The 23217-nt window shown below is 43.6% G+C and overlaps 2 protein-coding genes across 2 annotated transcripts in view; both read left to right on the top strand.

Annotated features, from left to right (window-relative positions):
- The first annotated feature begins 632 nt into the window (after window positions 1-632).
- noxa1 (NADPH oxidase activator 1) lies at window positions 633-14834 on the top strand. Its single transcript, XM_080004097.1, has 15 exons — window positions 633-904; window positions 1347-1429; window positions 1989-2097; window positions 4724-4858; window positions 5549-5656; window positions 6775-6834; window positions 6958-6995; window positions 7180-7318; window positions 7526-7594; window positions 7764-7848; window positions 9582-9688; window positions 10729-10895; window positions 12587-12701; window positions 13500-13623; window positions 13772-14834. Exons 1-15 carry the CDS (start codon window positions 731-733, stop codon window positions 13876-13878), a joined length of 1620 nt encoding a protein of 539 aa, XP_079860223.1. The 5' UTR covers window positions 633-730; the 3' UTR covers window positions 13879-14834.
- Window positions 14835-18799: 3965 nt separating this feature from the next.
- LOC307233104 (whirlin-like) overlaps window positions 18800-23217 on the top strand; it is a gene marked incomplete at both ends in the record, with an annotated part of 80752 nt that continues 76334 nt past the window's right edge. The window contains one exon of the mRNA XM_080004317.1: window positions 18800-19552. Coding sequence (XP_079860443.1) covers window positions 18800-19552 — 753 coding nt within the window. The remainder of the gene's footprint in view (window positions 19553-23217) is intronic.

Raw genomic sequence — 23217 nt, 5'->3', positions numbered from 1 at the left:
ATATAAAGCCTGTATTACATTATAATAAGAGGCCAATGTTGCATTTTAAATTTCTCTCCGTGAAAACAGGGAAAAGGTGGTTTTACATTTTCTTTCCCCACACAGACACAGTCTGTCCATAATTCTTCACAGAAAGTGTTCATGTCTTTTACATTTTTTAAATATGAACTTCAATGGAATCAAACAAGCTTCCTTCTCATCTTCCTCCACTATATAGAAGGGTCAGCTACCTCCCCCTCCTCCATAGTTAAGATTTCAGGAAGCTTGATTTGTGAGATAAATACCTGTGGATTTTTTTCAACCCACTTGACCCCTGTCACCGATCAGTCGTAAGTCCCTTTCCCACGGGGAATTCGTAACATTGCTGGATAGAAAATATCCAGCAAAGGCAGTAGATACTCATTCCTACATTCACATCCCACGAGAAATTCATTCCCTTACTGTGAAATAACACAGATCCTCGCTTATCGAGAGACTAGGCAATAGAATCGGTTTTGTTTTTTAGACAATGGAACGGACGGGACATTTTTAGTACAAAAAACAAACTTAACAAACAGATGGTTTGCGGCGTCAAATCTTTGCAGCGCGCATATTTTAGGAAAAGTCATAGCAGGATAAAAACAGGTCTTGCATACTCATACTAAAAACTAAAATATTTCAACTAAAAAACAGCAGCTGCTTCAACTGATGTTTTTTCCTTGAGTATAATGTCTGAGCTGTGGCTCCCAGGATGCTGCACACAGAGCTGCTGCGGCTGTGGAACGACGCGGTGAAGGCGGTGGACGCCAGGGACTGGCAGGAGGCCCTGGCCAAAGCTCACGAGATCACAGAGCCCAACTCGCGTACGCTGTTCATCACGGCCTCTGCACACCTCGCCCTCAAACAGCTGGAGCTTGCCTTGCAGGTCCTGTTCAGCCGGTGAAAGGGCAAAGGGTTGGGGGAAAATCCGGTTTCAGAAAAAATGAAACAAAATCCACTCCGGGACTTTGAGTGAACTTTGGGATATAAATTATATATTATATATATGTATGTACTAAATTATTACAGTGTTAACAGTGCTCTTACAAGTATAGAAGTATAATATTGCAAAGAGAATTTTGCATTATAACAAAATATAATACATCTGCGCAGATATGTCAAAAACCACATTTTAAAGTATCCAATTATCATCATTATATTGATGTATTGATTATATATGGTTATGAAGTGTGATATCAGACCAAGACTCCAGTTTTTCCAAATAAGCCTACGCTAATACGACATCTACGCAAAACTCTTCTTCAAATCTGCTACTAATACCACTGCCACCAAGACCATTTCTCTCTTGGACCCTTTGTGATATCCAGGCACTGAACCAGGTCATTGCCAACGATGAACATCTGGCTGTTGGCTTTTTCCAGAGGGCCGTGGTCCACATGCAGCTGGACAGGTAGGGAATTATGGAATTGGGAAAATCTGTCCAGATTCATGAGGCGATTACAAACGATTTCACAGTGAATTTTGTTAACAGGTAAAGCAGAAAGCAAAGTCTGATAGTAAACTCTTGGATTTTCTAGCTCGGTTGCCACGTTGTTGATCAGTATAAGCCACCGTTAAAAGCGATGGTTGTTGGCGTCAGTTGTTTGGTTGTGTAAACTGCCATTGTAGTAACTCTATTACAATAATTTGTAATATGCAACGCAGTGTAATGTTATGAAACAACTGCTCTGTGCACTGGCTAGTACATGGATAGTACCTTCACAGTATCTGTGTACCGGAAAGTACACAGTTCCCATCGTAACATCTTAATTTCCTTATATGTAGAAGCCAGCTGGATCGAATCCTTGTAGAGTTCAATACAGTGCAACAATGGGTTGTGCAAAATTGAACACTCAGTCATTATGTCATTTAAATTAAAATAAATAAATACAGTTACATTTTTTCTCCTTATATAGATGAATGGTCAGCCTTTCCAGTGCAGTAGTTTTCTTCCTCTTCCCTTTTTACAGGCTGGAAGAGGCGCTTTCCGACTGCATTTGGGCTCAGAAACGAATGAGGGGAAACCCGGTCATCGACTACAAGCAGCTCGGGCTGCGCTACAAACTCTACAGCTGGCAGGTTCAGACACCATTATTTATGACAGTATCTCAAAAGGGTCAACTTGCTAAGTGGTTTTAATGTTTCCTATGTAATTTCAAAGAGTATGAATTTGTCCGAGTTTGTTTCTATCAATCGTCATTTCCTTAGATTTTGCTTAATTGCAGCTTTAAGTACACTACGTTCTTTACCGTCAAAAGTTTAACATTTCTCCAGTTTTTATTGAAATGTACACAGTTTAATGTTTCAATATACTCTGAAATTAAAGCATAGAACAAATAAACAATTGGAGATAAATTAAAAAATAAATCATGGAATCTTTTAGTTGAACAAAAGGCTATCTACATTTTTGACTCATCAAAGTAGCCAGCTTTTGCAGATTAAACCGCTGAACACACTCGTGGAATTCTTCCTACAATGGAAATCAAATATTGTTGGAAAAGTTCTTCCCAACACTGATGCAGAAATTCCCACAAATGTGTTGAACTTGTAGGTTGCTTTGCTTTCACCCCTCTGTCCAGTTCATCCCAAACCAGCTCGATGGAGTTTAAGTCTGGAGACTGTGCGGGCCATTTCACAATTTGAAGCCTGCCGTCTTGTTCTTTTCTTATTAAGTAGTTGTGACATGACTGGAGGTATGTTTTGGGTCATTGTCTTTCTGACTGTAGGATGAACCCCTGACCAATTAGGTGTAGACCAGAGGGTATAGCATGGCGCTGCAAAATGCTGTAGTAGCCCATTTGATTCAGGGTGATTTTGATTCCTGGTGATTCAGTTCACTCTGTGCAAGTCGTCAACTCTGGATCCAGAAAGAGAACCCCAGACCATTACGCTTCCTCCTCCATGTTCGATGGTGTAGAAAACTGTACTCACTGACAACTTGGCTTTTTTTGCAATTTCCTTAACCTACACTTCTGAGTGTTAAAATGGTCTGTCTTCCTGTGTTAATTGCCTTTTCTTCGCCATTATGATAGCAATTTTCTGCTTCCTGCAGTGCCAAATTGTCCAAATAATGCTTCAGAGGGTGTAATAACAGTCTGCTCCAATATTGCTTTCATACAGAGAGAGGGTTTTTTTAGTGATCAACGAAATGTGGGACACCTGTAGGAATTGTTTGCATCAACTTTTGATGCCTAATTTACTTCCATCGCTGCAGAAAAGCTGGACGTTGTTAACCTGTTACTTGAGCCCTGAAAAAGGCCTTTTTTTCTATCTCTGAAATTTACAAAGAAAAAACTAAGTTTTTGGTAACCAAAACTTTTTTGCATCCGCTGGCAGTTTATCGCTTTCCTTTTTACCATTTTAGGATATTCACCGGATTGAACTGCTTCAATATCAGTAAAAACTGGAAGAAAAGGGGTGTTGACCCGTAGTATATGTGTATAATACATTTTGTCAATACTTCGCCGTTTTTATGTAAGCTTTCCTTCTAAGTTCTTAACTCATATGTGAATCATTTATTTCACCAATACTTTTACTTGTAATTTGGATACGAGTCCACAGTAATCAGAATTTTTAATACCGCTGTCCTGCTCTTAATAGACTGTATATAAACTCACGTAGAAGATCTGAGTGTATCTTTAGCCCCTTTGTGTGGATCAAATGGCCGCCCATCCACCTGAGAAGCCTCAACAAAGACTCATTGATAGGAGGCTGAAAGGAGAGATTACATGATGTGGCAAATATTTCACTTTACCGGTATTAGATATCATATTCTCTAAGCCGGCGTGCACCTGTAAAGCCTGTCAGCTCAGGGAAATGTTTTAACCAAAGGGACTCATTTATTGGAGACACACACACACACACACACACACACACACACACACACACACACACACACACACACACACACACACACACACACACACACACACACACACACACACACACACACACACACACACACACACACACACACACACACACACACACGTGATAAGAAAGGTCGATCAGAGTAGAGGATGTATGACTCATGACTTATTTATGACCTATTACTCATTAGAGTGCCATTTCAAAGGCCTCTGTGTAATTTTACATCTGCATAAAGGCAGTATGAAAAATCGAATTCATAAAAAAACATTTTTATAATAATATTCTCCCACATATACACACACATAAGGGAGTATATATATACGCCATTCAGCCTGGGCATTGTGGTAGAATTGCTTCTCACAATATCATGTCATGTGTGACCAAAACTCCAAAAACAATTCTCTTTCTCATATTTAAGACCTTGCACCAAGAGAGAAATTAGGCAACAACTAATTTCCAGTGGGTGGTGGGAAAAAAGGACTCTTATGCCATACTTAGAGTAGAAGCATAAATTCTCTATTCAACACTCTTCTCAAGTAAAAAAACAAGTACTTCATACTAAATGTGCAAATCAAAATTTTGTAAATCAAAAACACTTTAATGCGGCTCCATCTTTTAATGAATTGAACTTTATACCTTCGACTGAATGCACTGATTTGGGTCGGCTTAATAGTTTCCACAAACTTGAAAGTTAACCCTTATATGTAAAAATGAGTACATTAAAGCATAAAGTTTGAAAGTTCAGCCCTGCACCCGGAGAGTGTTCTAAAAGAAAACAAAATGGGGACATGGAGAGTTGTAGAGATGGCGACGCTCAGTACCATCTTTTCCTTAGGTCTTATATAATGCAGCAGCTGTGTACTGCCGGCTGGGCCAGTGGGACCAGGCTGTGGAGGTTCTGACGTCAGCCTCCCAGGGGAGAGGAGGGGGACGCGGTGGCACCATCGACCTTGCGATGGAGAGTGTCTTTGTGAGTATAGAGGAACTTTGTGGATGGATGTCTTTGGGGAAAAAATGCATTTACTCAGGTTTATCGGTGACTGAAGCTGAGCTGTGTGCGTGTGTTTGTGTGTGTGTGTGTGTGTGTATACTTGTGATTGTGTGTGTAAATGCACATGTATGTGTGTGTATATACTGTATGAACTTGTGTCTCTGTGCCTCTATACTTATTTTTGTTTTAGTGTGTATGCATATGAACATGTGTGTTTATGTGCCTCTCCTCTTTGTGTGTGTGCTTGTGTATGTTTGTGTATCAACATCAACATTTATGTTTATGTCTCTCTACACTTGTTTTTGTGTATCAATATGTGTGTGTTTTCTTGCCTCTTTAGTTGTGTGTCTGTGTATTTATGAACATGTGTGCTTATGTGCCTCTTGTGTTTGTGTGTGTAAATGCACATGTACTGCATTTGTGTCTCTGTATATGAACGTGTGTGTGTGTGTGTGTGTGTGTGTGTGTGTGTGTATGTGTGTGTGTGTGTGTGTGTGTGTGTGTGTGTGTGTGTGCGTGCGTGCGTACGTGCGGGTGTGGGTGTCAATATGTGTATTTACACTTGTTTTTGTGTGTAAATGTGTGCATGTGTGCTTATTTACAGTATATAAACGTGTGTTTTGTGCCTCTCTACACTTGTGTGTGTGTGGGTTTGGGTTCGTATTCCAGAGGAGGGAGCTCCTGGCTCCTCTCCTGGTGCCAGAGGGGGAAGTGTTCCGCCCCAGGAAAGAGGAGGTGGAACAGGTTCAACAGAGGGACTTCCTGGGCAAGGCAAAGGTAAGAATGCTTCAGGGCGACACAGTCCCAAAGTTCTACAACTGGAAAAACATGAAGAAAGTAGAGCAATATTTCGGCCCTTAGAGGCAGCACATCTACGACGGGTCAGTGCTGCAATTCACACCAGCTCAGTAAGACGCACAACTACACATCAAGTGCCTTGCGTCATACCACGAGGCTCCTAGACCCCTCACGTTTTTTACGCCTCGACCCTATTTTTTAAACTGGAGCGTAAATTCCCATAGAGGTCCAGTCAAAAGGTGTATTTAGTGAAAGTATTTAATTACCAAGCCTGGTAGGCATCAACCACATACAGTATATAAAATCGCTGATGTGGATGAGTTGAATCAACAAACTAATAAATTTCCCCCACAACAAAATATTATCTATTAATTAAAGAAAATATCCAACAGGAACTCCCACTACCAACAGAAAAACAAATATCATGCCCAGGAATAGACTTACGATATACTGTACCTGTCGGCAACACAAAGGACAGTGGAACGGGGGTTTTTACAAATGTACAAGAATATATCCATTGCATATTTTCCTTCATTTAATAATCAAACCACAAATAAATGATCACAAAAAGTAATCAGAAAACACTTTTACTGAAACACCTCACTAAATACACATATATAATTATTTCATATTTATATTATTTCCTCCTGTTAATAGCCAAAATGTATTTATAGGTTATTACTAATGCCAGCAAAAAAAGACGTATTCAAGCCAGAAGCTGGTATGTGAAATATAAACAATGAATGCGAAACTCGCAAACCAATCCAACTACGTTCATAAACAAACAGACTCCAAATGCGATTATAATGAAAAGCAAAGGGGTAAAAACAAAACCAAAGATTCACTGACACATTGTAGACGGAGTGAAGGTGGAGTCGGTGTGAATTGACAAATCAACAAACATGTGATGCGAGATGTATGCTTGATGCTTTTGTTGTGAATTAGGGCTTAGGCTAGACTTTCTCGTTCCCTAAAAAGCTAAAAGAAAAATATTGAATATCATTTGTAGATCCAGTGGTGGCCCTCCTTCAAACATGCTTATTCTCCACCTTGTGTGTCACCAAGGCTTGACACTGTGTGTGACTTTGTTTCTCCAGGTGATTACCTCCCTCATCCCCAATGATGACTTTGGGGGCTTTGAACCGCTGAGAATGCAGGTAGGACCAGCGCTCTTAATCTGTCCATTCTGGATGTAACTGGGCAGTTGTTGTTTTTTGGCCTCTCTCGCTCTCTCTCTCTCCCTCTCCCCTGTCTGACCGCTGCTCTGACCTTCCTGACAGAAACCAGGATTCTATGAGCCCAAGGTGGATGAATTTCAGTAAGAACCAAAGTCTTTGTCCTAAAGCCAAGTTTATGGGCATGTGTTCAAATGTGTGCAAATATTCTGACTGCTATTATGGTACTTCATCCGGATAGATTACCACCACTATCACAAATCCAGCCAGAAATGGGGAGGGCTCTGGTCCTGTAACCGTTTGGACTTTTTCCCCCTCACTACACAGAGACTCCCGGTACATGCGTGTGCGCACCCCTTACATGACCCGGGGCCCCGGTCAGCTCACCGTGCCAGGAGCGGCCCTGGTCTTCCTTTTGAGCGAGGTGGACCAAGACGGGATGGCCACAGTCATATACGACGGACAGGTGAGAACGCAGAGGATTACTCTAGGGGATTTCATCGGTTGGTCTGTAAATATATTGTAATGGAACTTTGCTGTCATGGCTCATAGATTTATTGTGTTATACCATTACAGAAGTGTCTAAGTTAACTGTGCTGCTATCGGGGTTTAACATTATTTATGTTCTGGAATTCTGCATCTCATTGGTTGTTCTTGATCCTTTTTGTTTCAGAGAGGCCTTCTGCCCATGACCCTACTCGAGCCCACAGACGTCAAGAAGTTAAAAGGCAGAAAGGAGGAAGTAATGCCAACCTCCTTATAACTTTTTTTTATTTCACCTATATTCACATTCTCAGAGAAGACAAGTATGCGTCTACCACTTTGGGAAGAAGGGTGGGATGACACAAGCCACACTGAAGTGTTGGATCATCTCTCTCTCCTGACTGCTCTGCATGCTTTTCCTCACACAGCGCATTCCCAGTGGCATCCCTATGCCTCCGGCCCTCAAGCCCACTCGTCCGAAGATCCTGCCCAGCCCTGCAGCTCCTGCCCCGGGTACATAATTAAACTCCCTCTGTCCCCCAACCCTACCCCTGCCAAACTAGCTGGCATGATGGACTCTTGAGTCTTCTTAATCTCCTACTGCACACTTCTCTGTCATTCCACTATGGGTTATGCTGGTAATACTGCCGCGATGGAATCTTGGTGTTATTTTTCTTCTGCAGATATTTCACTTTGTCCCTGTTTCGAATGACAACAACTATAAAAAAAACTGCGTTTTCCTCGATCAGTTAAAAAGTCTTAAACAGTATTGAATCAATTCAGCAAGAGTTAATTCACGAAATTGACAGAAAAAAAGTCAGAAAATTTCCATTTTTACGGGTGTTGATTTGGACATTGAGGGTTGCCTGCAATAGGGAAAAAGGCAAAATAAATATAAATGTTTTTTTTAATTCATTTTAGGGTAACAACAATTTGGTAAACTAATTTGAAGATTAACATACAGTATGAGCCCATCATGACAAATAAATAGATATATATATGACAAGTGTTCTTAAGTTCATCTTTCAGATTTAAAAAGAAAATATTAAATGCACGTAAAACCAGCAATAAGAAAGTCTACTACTTAATTTGTTGATACTAGCAGATACACCGGCGATATCCTGGAATTTTCTGTTTCGTCAATTGTATCGTCACCAACATAACTCTGCGTATCGATGGAGAAATTGCATTATTATCCCTGTTATCTTTGACAGCTTGAGTTGGCATACCACTCAAAGCTACTCAAATAGAGAAAATTGCTGATACTGTACTCAGAATCAATGCAACTTTAAAATAAAGTGCATTCTACACCACTAGTTTCATGAATGAAGAACGAAAGTCCTTACGACACCTTGGGCTGTCTCCAGACAGCTCCCCTGAATAAAACTGAAAGCCTCTTTAAACCAACCAAGTCACAACTTGGCCTTGACAGGCTGTGACCGGGCAAGTCGGGCACCCATAATAAGGCCCACCCCCCAGTATATATACTGGTTCACCGCCTGTCATACTTCCTCTGACATATTCAGCTCTTGAGCAAGCTGGTCAGTGAGGCCACCAGTAAGAACTCTCGTTCTTCATTTGTAAAACCAGGGTTGTAGCACAACCCAAACGTTTTTCTAAATTTCGAACTCAAGTTCTTACTATGCCATAGTGTATATACCACCGTCACTGACCGCAAGGCAAAACCGATGAATCCTATACAAACCCCCAAAGGCAGAGACAAAGGCAATACTGGTCTCACTACAGGTCAGGGAACAAGTAACAACTGGCAGATGTGACCTCAAACCCCAATTCCAGCATATAATAATCCATTCATAGGGTGTGGAGGTATATTAAATCTTTGGACAGGGGTTTCCCAATTGTCTGAGATCCATGACAGACAAAAAGCTGGTCGGGCTGGTGCGTGTGCACTCCACATAGACCAATAGCGCCCGGACAGTGGCCCAATCACAGCCTATTAAGGCCAAGCTGAGACTTCGATGGTTTAAAGGGCTTCCAGTTTTATTCAGTGGAGCTGTCTGGAGACAACTTAAGGCATAGTTAGTGTAAGTGAAACCTGCTTATAATTTATAATCAACCATACAACAAATCCATCCAATTGAGCATAGATGACAATATCAAGCTGCAACATTCAAGTTAAAAATCTGAAAAAATCCAGTGTATCGATCCTCCAGATATACTCCAATGTTCTCCATGCTCTCTCCATCAAATATGCTGTTTATCTGCAGTCCATCTTCTCCATGCAGCTCGTTCGGTCACTGAAACTCCACCTCCGTCATACATCAACGCCACCCTGTCGCCGCTATCCACCAGAGAGAGACACACGGACGATGCCAGCGGCCCTTCAGACCAGGTACCTTGAGAATGTGTGATATTATGTTCACAAAGAACCAAAACACTCCCCTCCCTTTCCCTTCCTGATCGCAATGTTTACGAAGGGATTACATGGCCCAGCATATGATGCACTTCGCAAGAGCTGAACTTAGCCAAGGGAATGCTGATGTATCCTGATTAAGCTCTTGGGCTAATGACACACAAAAACAATCCTTCCACCTCCTGCTCTGTTTCACCGCACCATCTAAATATAGAGAGATTGTGCACGGACCTTTCGGGTGATATTGCTTTGTGTGACCAGAACAACAGCAGGTATCAGTGCCGATGTGCCCTGATTAAGTCACTGCCGCTCTCAGAAAGTCGGTGAAGTGAAGGTAGGCAGCGGTTGGATATAAATATTCTCTCTACTATTTCAGATGTTTTTGAGTTTTTTGTTTTTTTTTCCGCTTCAATGCGCGACCTGAATAGTCTCTTAAAGTGATAAAAAATGTCAAAACATAGAAAAAGGCCTAAAGTCTAAAGTTCTCTCTGTGAACAACTTCGACTTCCTGTAATGAATTTTTAAATGGTTTTTTTTCTCCATTCTGTCGGGGCTAGCAGGAAGACCTTGGCCAGAACTCAGCAGTAATCATTGTGCACAAGTGTTTCATTAAAAAAAAAAAAGATTTAGGCTTATTGTATCTTCCTAGCAGATGCATTTTTGCATCAGCTGTGAAGATCCTTGTCTATAAGTTCACCAACAATTGAGTCAGTGTTTATACTTGACTTAGTATTATTTTGTGCACTGTAAATAATAATAATCTGTATCACTGAGTCAAGTATGACTGACCCAGGTTCAGGTCTGTGGTTAGAAATGGTTAATTTTAGATATAACATTAGATATGGTTAAGTCTGGGTATACGTCTTGAGATGGTTATGTTGAGGTAGACGGTTACATATGGCATTTAGGAGTAAGATCATGATGGGTTGGAATGGTGTTAACTTAAGAAACAACTGTAAGACTCAACTCACAGTCGTTGGATTTGCCCAATAAACTGTGTTGTTCCTTTTGTGTGCCAGGACAGGACAAACGGCTCCGCCCCAGGCATCAAGGCTGACTCTGTGATCGTCAAAGTCCACTACAGGTACACCGTGGCCCTGGCCGTGCCGGCGGATGCACCCTACCGTGAGTTGCAGGAGAGGGTCGCCCGCAAACTGGGACAGCCGGGATCCCAACTCCGCCTCAGGTGACTGTCTACATCTACGTCGATGTCACAGTTTGACGCCGAGAGAGATAAACATCAAACAATGCACAGAATTGACTTTGCACGTCATGTATTTTCATCGAGATATTTATAAACACCTTGGATTTCCTCGTTAGTTTCCTATGGAGTGTAAGTGGAGAAGAACTAGAGTAGAGAGAGATGGAGATGGGGTGGAGGGGTGGAAGTAGAGTAGAGGGGCATAGAGTATAAATCGCATAGAGGTGGCATATAGGGAGGTAGAGTAGATGGAGGTAGCGGGAGAGTTGAGTGGAGAGTAGATGGATGTAAAGTAGATGGAGGTAGAGTACGGGTACAGTAGAGGTAGAACTACAGCATTGGGGGGTAGGGTAGGAGTAGAGAAGAGATAGAGGAAGAGTAGAGAGACGAGAGGTACATAGATTACAGTAGAGCAGAGGGAGGTGGAGTAGAGGGAGAGTAGAGGTAGAGCAGAGGAAGGTAGAGAAGAGTTAAAGCAAAGCGAGGCAGACCAGGGGTAGAGGAGAGGTAGAGTAGATGGAGGTATAGGTAGAGAAGAGATGGACTAGAGTAGAGGTAGGTGGAGTAGGGGGTGGAGAGGTAGACTAGAGCAGAGCGAGTTGGAGTAGAGGTAGAGCAGAGGAAGGGAGAGTAGAGGTAGACTAGCGGTAGAGGAGAAGTAGAGGGAGGAGTAGAGGTAGAGCAGTGTAGCAGTAGAGTAGAGGTGGAGTAGACACCCTTGTTTCCTCTGCTGGAGGAACAACAGATATCCTTTTCGTTGGGAGTAAATCTGTTGTTTCCCAGGACAGATTTGAGGGTGGGTGGGTTGCTGACATGGCAAGAGTTGTTATTATAAAACTGAACAAAAAGCTCGCTGGCCAACAGGAGAAATGATAAAGAATAATGTATTTGGGCGCTGGAGGAATTACACGCCAGTCTGGCTCCTGGTCGGCTGGCGGGTCTGTGTGCCTGACATGAAGAAAGCTCCCTGCCCCGGATCGGACCGAAGGTGGCGCCGATTCGGTCGACTCGGGGCAGCTGGGCGGCCACGGGAAGGGAAGCCATGCTGCCGTCTGCAGCCATAGCTCAACCGCGCCCCTTGGTCCGCCATGGTTGGCGAGTTACTTTTTTTTTTTCCCCATGACTGCGTCACATTTTAACAACGGCCCCGGTCTGAGCCGGTCACCTTGAATTTCAACAAGTGTTGCTGCAGTTTCTAAAAATAGAACTCCTCCACGCCCCCTTTTTAGCCCGCTCTCTCTCTACCACTCTCTCTGTAGCTCTACCTCCATTTTTTTTCTGGCAACCTCCTGCTCCTACTTCTGCCAACTCCGCGCTCAGTGGCTTTACGTCCAAAAGCATTATACTATTCTTACTCCAGAGTTCATTTTGGAATTTCAGTAAACGTGACTCGACGTTTATTGGTACACCAAATATTATTAAACAAATCAATTCTGCAGTCAATCCTGTTTAAAAAAAATGGATTCAAAAAGTTTGTGTTTTGGAAATGGATGGCTCACAAGAAACGGTTTCAATTCATAGGCTTTCGTCTTTCTCTGCCAGTAGGCTAGTCATTTCCCAAGGATTTGTGGCACTTTTAATGAGTTTTGGAATAAAGACACGATTTAATTTTGTTATTTTGGAATGAAACCCATTCCATTCCTCTGTCTCTCCTCCCGCCCGCCCACACCCTCCAGGTACAAACCCCACGGTTTCCAGGCACTGCGCCCCCTGGTGGAGGACAGGGACCCTGAAGAGCCAGGGGCCCTTCTGCACTTGGCGGAGTCCGGCAGGGCCACACTGTGGTGTCAGGTGAGGGGCCATATACACACACAGACACACACACACACACACACACACACACACACACAGAAGCAACACATTTCATCAGAGTAGTGCTGCCAGTGTATGACAAGATAAGGCAGAATTAGAGAAGATAAGATATCGCTTCATTCATGAATTCCCTGGCGCTGTCACGGAACAGCATGGAAAAAGAGCTATTGAGCGCGTATAAACGAAACAAGGTGTTGCACGATGAGATAAGATAAGACTTTATTAATTCTCGCGGGGGGTGGGGGTGGGGGGGGTGAGGGGGTGGGGGGTTGAAGCGTTTTAGCAGCAGATGGAACAGAAGAGGGAGGGATTGGGCGAGAAGGTGAAATGTAAAGTTGGCAGGTACAGTTTACAGGTGGCAGGTACAGTACCTTAAGGTACAGCAGTACTAATAGTTGTTATATAACAAATAGAACATGCACATTGAATAAAATATATAGTATAGTGAGATACAATAGTAGTAATGGTGTTATAACTGTTGACTGTGACCCTGTGACTCCTTTATAACATGTTATAACAACACATTCTGGGTGTCTTTTGATCACTTGGAAATTAGAAAGACCTAGCCATGTAATCTGGGGTCCAAAGCCGTGTATTATCAAGGAAACACACACTGTGATATACATACGCAATCTTCTGCTCGACATTTCAGATGCAGATGCAGATGCAGATGCAGATTGCATGAACCCTATACGTGTTATAGGGTTCACGAAATTGTCCCATAAAAATCACAAACATAACAATTTCAACCTTCACTCACTTCCCTCTCCGCTGCAGGTAGAGGACCCGCTCCCAACCCGTCCCATCCTCTACCAGATGTTGGCGCTTTACAACTACGCTGCACAGGGCCCAGAGGACCTGGAGTTCAGCAAGGGGGACACCATCGACATTCTTGCCGAGGGTAACGTTAGAGGTGGTCTGTCTGTCTCTTTCTCTCTTTCTCTATGTCTGTCTGCACTCACCCCCCCCCCCCCCCTCTCTCTCCCTCTCTCTCTCTCTCTCTCTCTCTCTCTGTCTCTCTCTCTCTCTCTCTCCTTTCCTTCCTCCAGTAAATGAGGAGTGGCTGGAGGGGCACTGCGCGGGGAACATCGGCATCTTCCCCTCCTGTTTCGCGTACAGGGAGACTGCCGCCGTGGATAGCAGCACTGTGCTATAGGACGCTGACTCTGAGTTCTCACTCTAGAGCGATTTGTTCAAAAAAAGAAAAAAACTCAACATGGACTATCCATATGCCCACCTCCAATTCCATATCTCAGTAGTAGCCGGTTAATTATATTATATCAAAGTCTATAATTATATTATAGACTTTTAATGAGGAGATCAGATTGAACAATGACACATAACACCATAACCATAGCACCATAACACCTTTAGAATATAAATATAAATACAAGGGTGCAAAAGCATGGGAAAAATGGGTTATTTCTAAAGTAACAAGTTTACATGTTTGAATTAAGTAAGCTTATGGAGGAGGAAACACCCCTTTATACTTTAAGTGAGTATGAAAATAACTTCAGGGGAAAAGTGGAAAGTGCAAAAAAATAATAAGAAAATTCCGAAGGAGCCAATTTAGCTTTATAACTTAGGTTCCAAGTTTTTGACCAAGAAAACGTCTTAAGGGAAAATTTGAAATGATAAAATTGATCCTATGTGATCTCATCTTTGCTCTATCACCAGGCCATTGAAGCTGAGGTATCACCCCCAGCCAAGAGGCTGTTAAGAAATTGAATGCCACGGGTTGACATGTCTTTGTTTTGCTAACTTATCCCCTTGAATATTTTCAGTTAGGATAACGATCAAGCGATCAACGCAACGCTGGTTAAAGAAGACCGTTGGGGAGGTTTGATGTCAATATGCTCAGGCGGTTCTTATACTGACAAAAAACAACCATCACTACAAGCCTGTATGAGAACAATATTTTTTTTTTGGCTGCAACTGCGGTCTCATGGAACTTTTTATTGTTCTTGATAATTATGCAAAGTTTTTCTATTTTTATTTCTCAATTTTTTTCCTTTCATCACGGCTGTCTTTGCCATCTGCCATGTTCAGATTAAGCCCATGGGCTTAAGTTCCTACCTCTCCTGCACATATGTTGTACTTTCCTTTCCTTCTCTACTGCTGTATTCTTATTTTTTTACATGTTGAAATAAATGACAAAAAACAATGCTTGGTCAGATCATCCTCATCTTCTCAGCAATAATGGAAGTTTTAAAAAGAAAAAAATAAACTTCTGAGAAGAAATTGCATTTCCTTCCATTTTGCCTGACGTCTATCATTTCACTCCCACCCCAGCCCAGCCCAGTGTGACATTAATAATAAAGTTGGATCAAGCAGTCACACACTTCCTGCCTCAAAATTTAAGCAAAAAGCCGATGACATAAAGAACATTCATTGAGATCCGACTAATAGGTTTGTCCGTCTGGGCCACAGGCTTAACATGCACTGTTATTATTAAAGAGTGTTTGGGCCAGGAAGAGGTGGCCTAGTCTCTCCTTCAACGGTCAGAAGTTCCCTGGTGCGGCCATTAATCATCAGCAAGTGAAATGTCAGGTGCTTTTAGCTGTCGTCACAAACGGCGGATCTAAAAAAAATAAAAGGAAAAAAAAACGGCGAGGTGGGCATCAGAGCCGCTAAGAGCTTTGTTTAACCGGCTTATGAAACAGAAGCCTCCTCTAATTAACAGGCTTTTCTCCTGTGTGCGGAATCACCGCCTACTGTACCTCTGCCTCGCCAGCACCCGGCCACAAACGCAGCGAGGATGAACACATTACGAGTGGTTTTATTTTTACAGTGTGAAACGTGTCAACATTCTCTCCGTGCAGTGTTGTTACACCTCCCTCCGCCAAATCATTTGTCTTTTCTCCGTCCATACAGTGGTGGGAAGTGTGAATTCCGAGAAGTAGTTGTTCTGATATTTTTACCCGTGTGTGTTGAGCCGGGAAGACTTTGTGTTCCCACAAAATATTACAAACACCAACTGGTACAAAATGGCAATTTACATGAGAGGCTAGAAACAATCAAAGCATACATCGACCATTTAAGCAACCTTAAGTGTGAGATAGCTGTTTCAGGAATCAGAATAAAAGTCATTTTATTAGTAAAAATTATGTTTGTTTCTTTCCGGTATGTTAGTGCAATATAAGTATGGATATGTTGTTAGTACATTAGTACCAGCCACTGAGAATTTCTGCCAGCCGGATGTATCCATTCATTCCATTCAGATAAGCACAGACCTGTCACTAATCCGGTCACGGACCAGCCGGCAAGGTCAATTATGTCAAAACAACCACTTAAAACATTGCACCATTAGGAACCATAAAATAATTATTTCTTCATAAATCAATGCCAGAGAGCTAAACAAAAACTAGGGACAGACTGCTGTCTCTCTCCTGCCAATTTTGAGAGCTTGAAATCGACAAATGGACTGACTGGCGTTTATCAACACCACCTTTCAAAACCAACAATTTGCGCTGCTACCATGGTCAATTTCTGAAACACAAAAAATGACATATTATTCATTGTACCCTTGTACTCTCATTCACAGAGACCTCGAAAAAACGATTTCTTTTTCGAATGATTGCTAAAGGATCACACCGGCACAAAAGTGCAGGATCATGCTTGTGTGGCCCAGTCCTAAATCAAGCTTAACAGCAGCAGGTCTTGTGATGTTCCGATCGATCCCCATCTATTGGAGTCACCACGGGGACCAGCACGGCCTGAGTCAACTCAGCCTGCTCCGCTAGGAGGTGCCGGTGGTGGTTGGCAGTGGTGGTGGTGGTGGTGGGTGGATGGGTGGGTGTGTGTGGGGGGGGGTCTCATTACAAGGACACTTACAACACTGATTGACAATCTGCTTCCCAGCACTTCCAAGATTCCAAGAGACTGGAATTCTCAAGAGCGTAAACATAGACACCCCAACCCCACCGCCAACTCCACAAAACAACTCCACAACAACCCCATTGTTTTTGATTGTCTGCGTTTGTGGAGTGAACCACCGCCCCCCCCTTCTTATGGGGGGGTGGGGGGGGTGAATGACAATGACCAATGAGCAATAACCGTAGTTACCACAACATTTAATTGTTGTCGAGATGAAAGTTCTCCTCCACAACTGCGTCATTGTGAAATGCACATCCAAGTCTATTTTGAGAGAGAGAGAGAGAGAGAGATAGGTACAAGGGTTTCATGCGGTCAATGTATTGCACTACCCGTTCTACCATCATCCCCGCTCAGTCACTGTGATACCCAAGAGTAAAATATATATAATCCACTCCCGCTGCTCCTTTAATATGCAAGAGCACGGCAGTGCAAAGATGTTTTTCCAGCGAGAAGATGCTTAAGAAATCAAATACTGTAGGCTCTTAAAAAAAAAAGCAGCAGATGGAGGAGCTGACTACATCATTGCGTTCATTGTGTTCGGGGGTCTGCACTTGGATCAAGGAGCCTCTGCTTCAGCGCGCTGTCACGCTTTGCAAAAATGACATAACACAGGTTGCTCTGGAGGCACGTCACGCTCAGCTACAGCCTTTCAAGAATACAGCCATGACGTCGGTACTATTCATAGTCACAATGTGAAACTGTTACATCACTGTGTACGCATGAATCCGCTGCTCAGAATCACATGAGCCCCATGGCGGTCACCTATCAGATGAATGCCAAAGTCAAGTCAAGTGAGATGTATTGGCATAGGCCTGTATCACAGGGATGTAAAATTCGGGGGAAATACGCTTTCCGGGATAGTTTGACAAAGTCACATGTACAGTATATGAGGGTCCACTCACCGCCGTTGAGATAGGGTGATGTCTTGTCAAAACAGTTCTGATCAGAATGGTGATAATGGCCATGGTGCAGTCAGCCAGAATTGTTGTGTGGGGGCTGACTCCAGGGAGATAACTCCTGTAAACTATAAATAGCTGCTTATAAATAGCTCCGGGTCCTGGTTATGACAAGAGGCTTCAGAAGGGAGTTTGCTAATGCAACTTGATCAGCTTAGGAAGGTGTCAGACACACAGCCAACCTACTTTCATCCCGATATAGATGAACAAACTTGAACACATCTTGTAGACAAACCCAAGTTGTTGTCGTTGTTGTTGTTGTTGTTGTTGTTGTTGTTGTTTTTGTAGTTGTTGTTGTTGTTGTTGTTGTTGTTGTTTTTATGATAAATCACATTGGTTTAACTGGTGTTTGTTTTCGGATCTGCCTCATGGGAGATCTGTGCTATGCAAGATCTGTGCTGCATTGTGTCTCCACTATACATTGGAAGAGCTCTCCAGAACAGCTGGCTCCTCTCTTCCTGTATCTCACTCCACTGTGGCATCAGTCAGAAACTCGCCAAAAAAAAAAAAAAATAAAGATATAAAACCCCTTTCGTTAAAATTGTCATGGATGGTCTTGTCAGTTCCTAAGCAACTCACTTTTACGCAGACAAGAACACCCACGCACAGGCACACACATGAAACACACGCACACAAAAAAACACCACACACATACACGTGCTTGCGTCATTTCCTATAAGGTCTAGAAGCTAGCATCGCCCAGATGCTCGTCGTCATGGAGACCAAACAGACTCCACATTGACTGACCTCGGGAGTTGGCCGTAATACGCACGGGCGCGCACGGGTGAAGGCAGTGGGCGCTGAGAAAAGGGAAAAGGAAAGGAAGCTATTGGATGGATTCTATTTGAATTACATTTTTTTTTTTCAATGAGTGGGCCTGTGTCTGTTGTGTATTTGGGTGTAACGGTAGAACTGTAGGGAGGGTTAAATAACTTGCTCCTGTCCCTCTGGGGTGGAGGAAAGTTGTGTATGGAGGGGGGTGGGCGCATACGGTCGGCGCTGTGTACCCAGTTCGGGTCACCTGTCGAAGTAAGCAGACTGATCTTTAGTCTCCTGGCGCGTTATCTCCAGATGGATGTGTAGACATTTGGCTGTGATGACCGCTCTACTGTGTCTCTCGCGGATTATGCGCCGCCGCCGCCGCCGCGCGTCCAAAGGCAGCGCAGACGCGCACCGCGCCACACCAGACGCCAGATCCGTCGTGTCTGCACATGCGATGCGGTGATTCCTCGTCGCGCTGTAGGAATGAGCACCGACTTGGAGCGCGTTTCACTCAGCACGACGGTGACCTCGGGCGGTCCGGGCGGCCGTGCGCTCTCGGCCAACGTCCGCAAGCTCCACAACTCGCTCAACCTGCTGCTCAGCGACCCGGAGAGGGAGCAATTCATCCACTGCCTCAACGTGTACCACGCCAAGCGCAATGTCTTCGACCTGGTGCAAACCCTCAAAGTGATCCTCGACACCGCCGACAAGCGCCGGCTGCTGCCAATGCTGCGCCTGGTCATCCCGCGCTCCGACCAGCTGCTGTTCGACCAGTACACATCGGAGGGTCTGTACCTGAAGACGGAGTTATTTCCGAACAACGCCGCCGCCGCCGCCGCCGCCGCGGAGAGCCCCGGGGATGGTGGTGGTGAGACGCTGGTGGCCGGACGCTTCGCGAGCCTGCGTGAGCAGCCCGTCGCCTCGGTGCGCCCGGAGGGTTTCAGCACCGCGGCGGACTGGACAGCTCCGCCGGTGTGGAACGCTCCCTCGGTGGACTGGACTGCGCCCGCGCAGGAGCCTTTCGGGGAGTTCCGCCAGGTCACCCTGACGCGCAGCAGGAGCCGCGAAGGCTTGGGCTTCAGCATCCGAGGGGGCTCAGAGCACGGCGTGGGCATCTACGTGTCCCTGGTGGAGCCCGGCTCGTCGGCCGAGCGGGAGGGTCTGAGGGTCGGGGACCAGATAGTGACGGTCAATGACCTGGTGTTCGACCGGATCACGCACATAGAGGCGGTCAAGGTATGGGCCCTACTGTGCATGTGTGGCTGTGTAGTTGTTGTACTTTACTGTCCCTGAAAGTGTGTCGCCCGCTCTGCATCCAATGCATCCTGGCCTGTCCTGGAAGAAGGGGGTCCCTTTCTCAAGGCCCTTTCTCAATTCAACAAAATGTTTTTCTTTCTGAACGTTTTTTTTTTCCTGGGAGAGAGTAGGAGTAGATATACTAAAGTATTTTGTTGATTTCCGAATGAAATGTGGGCTTGAGAAGCCCTTTATGTACTGTGACTATGATCTACATAAATAATCTTGATTTAAAAGAGAAAGAGTCCTGACAACCCCACACTAACATTAAACATTAAAACATTAAAAGTATTTATATTCAACTATCATAAAAATGCTGCAATGAAAGAAAACACACGTTTCACTTCCACAAAACATGGAGACACAGTATATAACCTGTGACTCAGGAAAGCCACGGGTGGAAGTCTCAGGGTGGAAGTATTAGAATTCAACTTAAATCATGGTTATTTAGTGCACCGATCGAGCTGTGGTTTCTATCTTTGCATCTGATTCAGCTGTTTGGCCGGCTACACTTACTTGTATACTGCAGCATGGTTGTAAGGCTTACTTGTGTGATCATACAACAATATTTTACTGTGAAACTTTATTATCGAGCATTAGTTTCAGAGCTGCAGGCTCCACGGTGTCTCCTCCAAGACCTTACACCTGCAATTGGCTGAATATATAAAGTTGAGGGTTTGTATGGCTGAGGGGGGGTGGGGGGTATAGCTAGACAGTGGAGTTGGGTGCTTTATGAGCCACAGCTGTGGAAATAAGGTGATATAAATTGTTGGTTTGATGGTGTTGGTTGTTTTGTGTGTGTGATCTTTGTTTTTTTTTTTTTTGTTTTTTTTTTTTTGGGGGGGGTTCTCAACCACAGCTAAGTAGTCCATTAAAAAAAAAGCATGGAAAAAGCTTTCCGGGTGCTTTCTTCAAAGCGTAGCTGTTTACAAGCAATTTGGCCCCCCTAAGCCCACTGAGCCCCCTGAATTTACTTCGAAAAACAAAATACATACTTTGTACTAAAACAGTTTTCTGGATGTTTTCCGATAGGGGGAAAATATCCCTAAAGGTTTCTCTGGATCTTTATTTTTTAATAATTTTATGGGTGAAGTTCAGTGTGCCCGTTAAATTTTGCATTTATACCTTCTTTGGACCTGTGAAATGATGTAAATGATTCAAAAAATGTAATACCGAAGCATTGTTTATCACAAGAAGCACGGTTCTAAAAGCTTGTTGGACAAACTATGTAATTAATGGCAGCATAAGTAAGGTGGTTTGGCTTTGGGTGGGTGGTTAGTGGTTTGTGTCAATATCTGTCCTGTCATAATGACACAGATTTAATACTCCACCACCAGAGCATGGATCGCCATTTATCTGGTCAAATCTTTGCACCTGAACACCCTCAGCTACAGGGTGTGGGTGGGGTGGGAGTATGCGGAAGGTACCACATCTGCAGATGCAGGTTTCTTGAATTGTACTAACCACTGGTAAAGGGGGATAGAAATAGAGAGGGAGACTCATCCACTGACCCTTTGCCAATAACACTTATGAGAAATTAACTTATATTAAGGAGACTGTTTGCCCTCTGATCTGCTGTTTTGCATTCCTGTAACGTACATGTGCACTCTTGCATGCATTGCGATACACACACACATACACACGTTATGGCATACAAGTGGCGTGCGGGAGGCGATGGGACAGTGGGTTGAACAGCTAATTTTCTCTCCATCTCCAAAACAGCCACAGCGCGACTGAAATCCCACCCCTCAGGGAAGAGATAGACCTCCAAATACCACTGCTATTTAAGGAGCACAATAGCAAGTGGGGGGGTGCTATACTTTAGGTGTAGAGCTTAAAAGTACTGGTGAAATGAGGACAGTGACCCCAAAAGTCATGGAACAACTTTCATAGTGCTTTTTTGAAAAAGCATTTAAAGTTGTAGTAAAGTCATTATTTAGAATTTCAGAGGTGTAATACTAGAATAAAACTGCAGGCACTTACATGGATATCATTCAGTTTTTTATGACAAATTGTACTTTTTCTGTGTAGATTATTATAACTTTTGAAGTAATTTCACTTGAGTGTGTTCACAAAGGAAGTGATACAATATGTTATTTTTATTTTTCATTTTTTGTCAGTCTTTGCTTTTATTTGAGACACATCTCACCTCTTTCCTCCTTCATGTGGCTCCAAATATCCTCAAAAACACTTTTTCTGAACCCAAACTTGAACGTATCATCGTGATGTCATAATGTTACTGGTACAAGGACTGTAAACAAGATTTAACTTGTCGTTAGCGACAGAATGGTTCCTAAAATAAGTGTTAAAAATAAATAAAGTCATAAAAAAAAAGTGGTTTCACACGATTACAGCTGTTTGAGAACCATACCCAACTCGATAGGAGGCACGAGAGTTTATTCCCACAGTATTGACACATTACAGACAAATGACCTCTCAAGCCAACTGCTGTTATTCCTGGGGGTGGAGACTAATTGTGTGTGTGTGTGTGTGTGTGTGTGTGTGTGTGTGTGTGTGTGTGTGTGTGTGTGTGTGTGTGTGTGTGTGTATGTGTGTGCGCGCGCGCGTGCGTGCGTGTGTGTGTGTGTGCATGCTTCCAGGGTGTTTTTGAAATGTTAGCGAAATAAGCGAAAGCAAAAAAATACATCAAAGAGTGTTCCTCGCTTTGGGTGGACAAACGCAATGCGCTGAAATTACACTTGTAATCTGGCCCTTGAAGGGGCATTTCCAAAGCCTTAGGAGTTGAATGAGATGGTGCTGCCGTTTCAGATCCCCAAACCCTCCGCCATAGAAATAAAAATTAAAATTAATAAAAAAATAAATTGCATGCATTAAACGTAGGGAACACCCTGTGGCAGACACACTCAAGGATGGGATGAGCAAAAAATTACATCACTGTGTCTAATTCTAGCTCACGTATTTTCCATATTAATCCCCTGCACTTGCATCCCAACTCCAGGTGGAGCTTGATTAGAATGAATCCCAGGATGAGGATTCAGTAACCCCACCACCACCCAGCACTACCACCACCACATACACTGCACACCTTAACGTTCACATTATGTGAATTTTTCAATCATGAAGGACAATGAAAAGACTGAGCAGGGCACATTTATCGACTGACAGATTTCAGTCTCTTGCGTACACACATAGCAACTGCTGATTCAAGACGGAGAACCAATGAAAGGAGTTTGGTGGTACTCCAGCATGCGCGAGAATCTTCCCGGGGGGCAAAATACCTTCTGATATTTTGACACCAAAGCAAACATGGCTTCGCTATCATGCAGCTGCACAATCTCCTTGGCCGTTGAAAATTGCCGTTGCGGTTTGAGGCCTTGATCCGCAGGCATCAGATGATTTTGGAAAGACTCGCCCCAATAAAATCAAACATGTTGATTGAATCGTAACCAGGCCAGTTGGGATTGTATAGAGACGGATTTGAGTCTTTCACTCACACATATTGATGACAGCCACGATTCTACAGCGCGACTACCCCAGAATACCCTTGACTACCACGACAGGGCCCAAACCCAAATTGTTGCCAAATCAACCTTGAAAATGACGTTACGTGGCCATGCCTTACTGAGATCACAGCCTTCACAGAC

This window comes from Zeus faber, assembly GCF_960531495.2.
Source record: "Zeus faber genome assembly, chromosome: 7".
NCBI lineage: Eukaryota > Metazoa > Chordata > Actinopteri > Zeiformes > Zeidae > Zeus > Zeus faber.
Note: the sequence above shows the minus strand (reverse complement) of the source record. Positions and strands in the feature narration are given on the sequence as shown.